Source organism: Lactuca sativa, chromosome 3 (genome assembly GCF_002870075.4).
Source record: "Lactuca sativa cultivar Salinas chromosome 3, Lsat_Salinas_v11, whole genome shotgun sequence".
In the NCBI taxonomy this organism is placed as follows: Eukaryota; Viridiplantae; Streptophyta; class Magnoliopsida; order Asterales; family Asteraceae; genus Lactuca; species Lactuca sativa.
This window is the reverse complement of record NC_056625.2, coordinates 46,869,215-46,876,196: the sequence shown is the minus strand read 5'-3', so window position 1 is coordinate 46,876,196 and position 6,982 is coordinate 46,869,215. Positions and strand designations below refer to the sequence as shown.

Below are 6,982 nucleotides of genomic sequence, written 5' to 3'. Positions count from 1 at the left end.
TTGAAACACGTATTTTAAAAACGGTAATGTTCTTAACCAAATTTTTTGATATTAGTTTCGGTTTTAAAACATATTGATAATGATACAAATGTGAAAATATATCAATATATAATACCTCGTCGGATACAATTGTAAAAACTTTACATTTTTTTTGCTTATACGACCTCTTCTGTACCCGCAACTAGTATTTTTTTTTTATTTCATTTTATTTTCTATCGATTTCATTTAAATAACGAACCATGTGGTTTTACGTTCCAGATTTACCACTGTTAATAAAAAAACTTGACTATCATGGTAGCGCACATCTTCACCATTGTATCTTTTCTACAAATTAGCCAAATATATGCTCGTAAGGTAAGAATTATTTATATATTTAGATATCTTTTTTTATGATAATTGATACGTGGTTTGGTAACGTGTATCTGAATCTGGTTATAGAGGGCAATTCCGTCAATTAAAGACGGGGGTGGGCAGGGTGCCCTAGAAAGAGCCATGGAGATATGATGGGAGCGATTACTGATGATGAGCTATTGATATTGCTTTCAGACGGGAAGTGAAGTGAGGGGGTATATAAGTCATTTTGACACTGGTGAGTCACTTGAGTTGTTTCATAGAGGATGTTTGATATCTTTGTACGTTTAGATTTGGTTTGTATGGAAAGAGATTGATGCGTGTGTGTTGTACACTTGTTTATACTGATGGTGTTTCTATTGTCATGTTGTTTGTGTGTGTGTGTGTTGAAATACAGCTAAATGAAAGAGAAACTTGTCATAAATATTGTATACCATAATAATAAACGTCAAATGGCTGATCCACGAAGCTTCTAGATTTTCTTTTCTTTCAGCAACTAAAAACCTCGGCCACAAGAATTGAAAAGATCAGATCCCTCCACGGAACTCTTTTAGATTTGTTTATAATAAATAAATTACGTCTAATATGAGTGTTACTTAATTTTTATTTTAAAAGATATTTTTAAATGTAGTATGTATATATGATGAGTTAATTTTATAAGTTTATAATTAGATAGATGATTCTATTATCTAAAAGTCTTTAGGTTTGTAATTTGACAAATGGATTTATAATTAAGTTATTATTTCTAGGATATAACTTTAAACATTGGATATGATGTGCTATCGAATGAAACCAATGAGTCAGTGATATTAAGATTTAAGAGTATTTTCAGCCGGAGACTTTTTTGAGAGGTTAATACTTCATAGAATGTTTTTTTTTTCTTTGTTATTATTATTTTATAATCGGATAGTTTGTTTTTTAGACAATATTATCAATCATGTAAGTATTATTAAATGTTTCCTTTGCTTTTTTTTTTTGTTTTTCCAGCTTTCAGGTTTGTAGTTTTGTACAACCAGCAATATTTCATTTAATATCTTAATATAATCAACCTTCACATCTAATTATTTTGGTTAACGAATTGATTTTATTTTTTTCAATATAAAATATTTAATCTATAATAGTCATGGTATTCTAATTCATTCATTATTTTTAATTATATATCTAACAATTTTATTATCTTTTTGTATTTAAAAAAAATCCGATATAATTATATTTTTAATTTTTTGTAGTGTGTTGTATTTTTTAAATTTGGTGTTCGCTAGATGAAAGCGTTAATATAACATTTAATGGCAATACGTTTTTTTTATATAAAATTAGTGAAAATCTGTAAAAAAACAAAACTACTCTAATAATTTTTAGTATATTACAAAAAACTGTCACCAGAAAGTTATTGTTTGTGATGACGAATCATTATATAATTATAAAGGAAGTATTTTTCCTTTCACAACATTCATTTGAAACTTCCATTCATTTTTTCTTTCATCACATTCATTTGAAACTCCAATGACTTTTCAATTTCTTTCTAATAATGATCATAAGTTGGTTAATAAGGTTAAATAAATATAAATTATAATCATATATAAACTAAATTTCAATATTAAAAGAATATATTTTTTTATACTTATAAAGTTATATTTTTAACTTTTAATATATTATACATATTTTATTAGGTCTAATATATTGTTGTTTGAAAATTTTGTATAAAATACTTGAATTGTTAATTTAAATATAACCTTACAGGATCAACTTAAATATAAATTTTAATTCAACTTACACAACCGAAAAAATGCTTTATAAATAGTTAAAAGTGATAAATTGTAGTGACTTTCTGATAATGATTATAAGATAGATAATAATGTTAAATAAGTATCAAACCTAAAGTATAATCATAAATAAACTAAATTTCAATATTAAAATAATATTTTTACTTTTACTTATAAACTTATGTCTTTAACTGTTAACATATTATACTTAATTAATTAGATTTAATATGTTGTTGTATGTAAACCATTATCAGTTTAAAGCTACAACTTTTGAAAGGTTTGGACAAAATACTTGAAGTTTTAATTTAAATATAAGATTACAGGATCAACTTCGATATAAATTTCAGTTCCACTTAAAAAACCCAAATAATATTTTGTGAATAGTTAAAAGTGATAAATTATGGTGCTAAATGCAAAAATTAAATTGTAATATCAATTTAACTAAAATATTTCCTAAGGATATTTTTATAATCGTTAAAAGTTTTCAAATAAGCAGCATAAAATAACTTATAATAACAATAGTTAAAAATAACTATATATAAATGATTATATTGTAACCTTTAAAATAAAATAAAAAATTGTTTGACGTTTTAAATAATTACAATGACAGAAATTAAAAAGTTAAACAAATAAATTTTAAAAAATTAATTAACAATAACAAAAACTATAAATAGTATTAAACCATATATTATATTTAATTTTATTCATGAGTAACCTACGGATAGATATCATTCAAAAGATTAAGATTATGTAATTTTAATAGATTTATATATAATCATATAATTTAAAATAATCAGTATATTATATCAAATTGTTTTATTTAAAAATAATAGCATAGTTGCAGTGTTTTCTATAAAACGAGCTACCAACCACAAATCCACAATAGCCTCATAACCAGTCGAGATTACGTTACACACTTCCCTCAGCGTTTCCCTTCCAAGCAAGCAATTCCGTTGCTGTTAATTGTTATCACAAGAAAATTATGGCAGTTGCGAGTGCACCTTTGGCTCTAACAACGATTCTTCATCACTCTCAAACTCCCAAATCTCTTACCCTATCGTTTACAACTAGGGCATCCATATCTTCGGTTTCAGTTTCAAATTCAAATGGATCTATCAAGGCTAGGTTTGGATCTTCAAGAGGAGGAGCTGGTGTGTTGGAACGACCTTCTTTCGATCAATCTCAGTTCGACCCTGCTACCCAAGTTCAAGAAGGTTCCATTTCTTTCTGTTCGGTTAATTATGTTTTTGGCGAAATTAGCGTTTATGAACTGCAATATTGACCTAAATTTGTGGAATAGCTTAACTGTGTTAGTTTTTGCCCAAAATGTTACATTCTTAATCCATATTTCTGTTTTAAACGATAAGATGTATAAACAGTGGTGATGATTGAACGCTACCTTAGGTATCTAGTTGTCGTCAAAAGTTCATATCTCTGACTTAGACATCAGATTAATGCTGATAAACTTGTATCCAATTCAAATGGAGATTGCTCAATTCTTTTGTGTACCTAATTTGGAACGTTATGGTCTTTAAATATGACTCTGTATGCTGATGATTGTTTTGATCATCATGTAGGTGGAGATATTGGAAGCGTAAAACACAAGAAAAACACTGGTAGTGGCGACAGTTACAGAGTGCTCTTGATTGATGATGCACGTCATACTGAGAATCTAGGTAATTATTATACATGATTTTGAGCATAAATTTTCATATCAGAGATTCCATTCCATGGTGTGTTTAATGGATGGAATTGAATTCCTTCAAGTCCTGTGTTTGATCCATATTTGCAAATTGCAATTTATACGATTTGTTCATGCAGTGGCAAAAGCATTGCCTCAGGCTGTTCCAGGTGTTACACCTGACGATGCAAGAAAACACTTCCATGTATCACGGGAAACTGGTCTCGCGGTTGTTCTAGTTACAGTCAAGGTGTGTTTACTGTTTTCACTTCTCTTTCATTATATATATATAAAGGGTAAAACGGTAATATTCCTCTCACATTAATTTTTTTTTTTTTAATAGGCTGTAAGGATAAAATCGATGTTTAGTCTTATTAAGACTGTTTATTCAGTCTAGAAAAAAAAAAAAGATAGACCTAAGTGCTTTAAATGACTCAAATCTATCGATACTTGAATTCTTAATGATTTTGTGTTGTGAACAGGAGCATGCGGAGTTCTATGCCCAGATGATGATGCGCAAAGGACTTCGATCAACAATTGAGCCAGATTCGACTACTGTATGATTCGGGTCTACCATATTTCTATATATATTTATATTATATACAACTCTACCTTTTTAAAGGTTTAGACTCAAGCTGTGTGTGAACTTAATGAAGCAGTTCTCAGAAACCAATTTTGATGGAGATAGTAGAAGAATGAGTATAGTATAGACATCGACAAACAGTAAAGTAGATGTGTAAACTTGTTTGTATTATTCTTGATGATGAGCATGGGAGTGAGTATGTGTCCCACCTTTTTGGAATATGAATTACGGTGTATTTTCTGTTGAGCTCTAAAGCTAGAAATATTATGTTTTATTAGGTTTCATGTTGGAGTAATATAATCTATATGATCTTGAGATTCAGAACTTAAAACAAACAAACAAATAAGAAAGTATGAATAAGTTCTACAACTCCAATAACATAATTATTATGAACCAATCATGGAGTTAGAGCATCTCCAAGAGGTTATAATCTCAAAAAGTGTTTTATTTTAAATCATCGAACGATTTTCTTCTTGGATCAACAAAACATACCATTTTTATTCTATTAAATGTTTTTTTAGAGTATCATGTTTTGTCGGGTACTCAAAAGACACGATATGATAATATTTGGGTGTTGCTAAATTGACACCCCTTAGACTAGAGGGTATGGTGCGGTTTGGGACCGCACCTTGGTGCCACCTCAGCAGGGAACACCGTCCCCAGAGTGTAGTTTCCTGCCATTGAGACCGCGATATTTGATTGGTTGGTCAAATTTTTGACCGTTGAACGCAATTTCGTCTTTTTTTTTTTTCTTTTTTTGTTTTTTTTTTCTTTCCTTCCTATATATATACACATATCAAACTTAATTTTTTTCACAATACAATCTTCTCTCTCTCAAATTTTTTTTTTTTTTTTTTAAAATCACGACTCTCCAAAAAATGTCATCTTCTTCATCTTCTGAAGAATTTCAGACTATTTTTGATACCGCTATTGCGTGTGTTCAAATGGCGGAACAAACATACAACGTTGTATGTAACAACGCAGCTGCAAGTTCTCAACAGAGAACACGAAGATACATTTACAGAAATCGTGAAGAAGCCAACCAACGTTTGGTGCAAGACTATTTTGCAGAGAATGCCACTTACCAAGGGTATTATTTTCGTAGGCGCTTCAGAATGCTCAAAGGTTTATTCGAACGTATAGTTGAAGATGTAACGAGGGAGTGCAGTTTTTTCCAACAACGCTACGATGCTAGAGGTACACCCGGTTTCACTCCGTTACAAAAATGCACGGCCGCACTTCGTCAGTTAGCATATGGCATTCCGCCTGATGCGTTAGACGAAAGTTTTAGGATGTCTGCTAGGACAGCACGAGACAGTCTCCATTTTTTTGGCAAAACTGTCATTCAGTTTTATGGTCCAAAATATTTACGTAAGCCTACACGTAATGACATCTTGCAATTGCAAGCTCATCATGCCAGTGTGCATGGGTTTCCTGGAATGCTAGGAAGCTTAGATTGTCTCCATTGGGCATGGGAAAATTGCCCTACAGCATATCATGGGCAATTTACACGAGGTGATCATGGTCACCCAACGGTGGTACTTGAAGCAGTTGCATCACAAGATATGTGGATTTGGCATGCTTTTTTTGGTTCTCCTGGTTCGATTAACGACATCAACGTTCTTAACCGTTCACCAATATTTAACAACATATACGATGGATCCGCACCAGATTCTTCTTTTCAAGTGCATGGAACGCCATATAAGTATGGTTATTATCTGGTCGATGGAATCTATCCTGAGTATGCTGTATTTGTTAAGTCGTTTTCAGCTCCACATGGTTCTAGACGAAAGAAATTCAAGAGAGCTCAAGAAAGAGCTAGGAAGGATGTTGAGCGTGCTTTTGGAGCTCTGAAGAAACGGTGGTTCATACTGAAAAAACCAACAGCTTATTTGGGCGAGGAAAAACTTCAAGAAATCATGTATACGTGTATTATATTGCATAACATGATTATTGAAGACGAAGGAAGAGCGATATGTGCGTTTGACGAGGAAGAAATAATACCAGAGACACAACCAATAGAAATTGGTGGCGAAGAGTATATAAACAGAAGAGCAGAGATACGTTGCAATGAAACATTTCATAATCTTCGCAATGACTTGGTGGAACACATTTACGGGGTTCAAAACATTAACCTTAATTTGGATCCACCGGATGACCCCGAAGACGAGTTCTCGGAGAACGACTTTATGTAGTTTCCTTTAGTTATTTTATTTATGTTTTTTAAGTTTATAGGGTTATTTAAATGTCATGTGTGTGGTTTTTTTTTTTTAGTAACGCAATGTACTGTTTTTTTTTTATTTTCAAGTAATGAAGAATTATGTTTTTTTTTATTAAAATAGAAGGTATATTAAATTAAATTAGTTAAAAAAAAGAAGTTTTATTAAATTAAAATACTTAAAAAAAAAACAAAAAAATAAAAGAAATGCAAAGTGTGGCACCACACCCTTGGTGTGGCAAGAAACCACACTTAAGTGGTAAAATGTGACGTGGCGCTTACGTGGCGAGGGAGGGAGTGCGGTTTCGGTGGCACCACTCCCTCCAGCCTTAGACACCCTATAAACATTTTTAGTAAAAGTCAACCTATAATAAACTATTTAAAAT

The 6,982-nt window shown here is 31.0% G+C and overlaps 2 protein-coding genes across 2 annotated transcripts; both read left to right on the top strand.

Moving 5' to 3' along the window:
* The first annotated feature begins 2,991 nt into the window (after positions 1–2,991).
* On the top strand, positions 2,992–4,662 carry LOC111909087 (ATP-dependent Clp protease adapter protein CLPS2, chloroplastic). The gene is made up of 4 exons (XM_023904874.3): positions 2,992–3,328; positions 3,692–3,790; positions 3,936–4,045; positions 4,278–4,662. Exons 1-4 carry the CDS (start codon positions 3,097–3,099, stop codon positions 4,356–4,358), a joined length of 522 nt encoding a protein of 173 aa, XP_023760642.1. The 5' UTR covers positions 2,992–3,096; the 3' UTR covers positions 4,359–4,662.
* Positions 4,663–5,256: 594 nt separating this feature from the next.
* LOC111909058 (protein ALP1-like) lies at positions 5,257–6,573 on the top strand. The gene has a single exon (XM_023904853.3). The coding sequence runs from the start codon at positions 5,257–5,259 to the stop codon at positions 6,571–6,573; it is 1,317 nt and encodes a 438-aa protein (XP_023760621.2).
* The last annotated feature ends 409 nt before the right edge of the window (positions 6,574–6,982 follow it).

Coding starts and splice junctions, on each gene's coding strand:
- LOC111909058 (XM_023904853.3), top strand. CDS start 5,257: ATGTCATCTTCTTCATCTTCTGAAGAATTTCAGACTATTTTTGATACC.
- LOC111909087 (XM_023904874.3), top strand. CDS start 3,097: ATGGCAGTTGCGAGTGCACCTTTGGCTCTAACAACGATTCTTCATCAC. Junction 3,791..3,935: donor ACGTCATACTGAGAATCTAG/GTAATTATTATA, acceptor TTGTTCATGCAG/TGGCAAAAGCATTGCCTCAG. Junction 4,046..4,277: donor TTGTTCTAGTTACAGTCAAG/GTGTGTTTACTG, acceptor TGTTGTGAACAG/GAGCATGCGGAGTTCTATGC.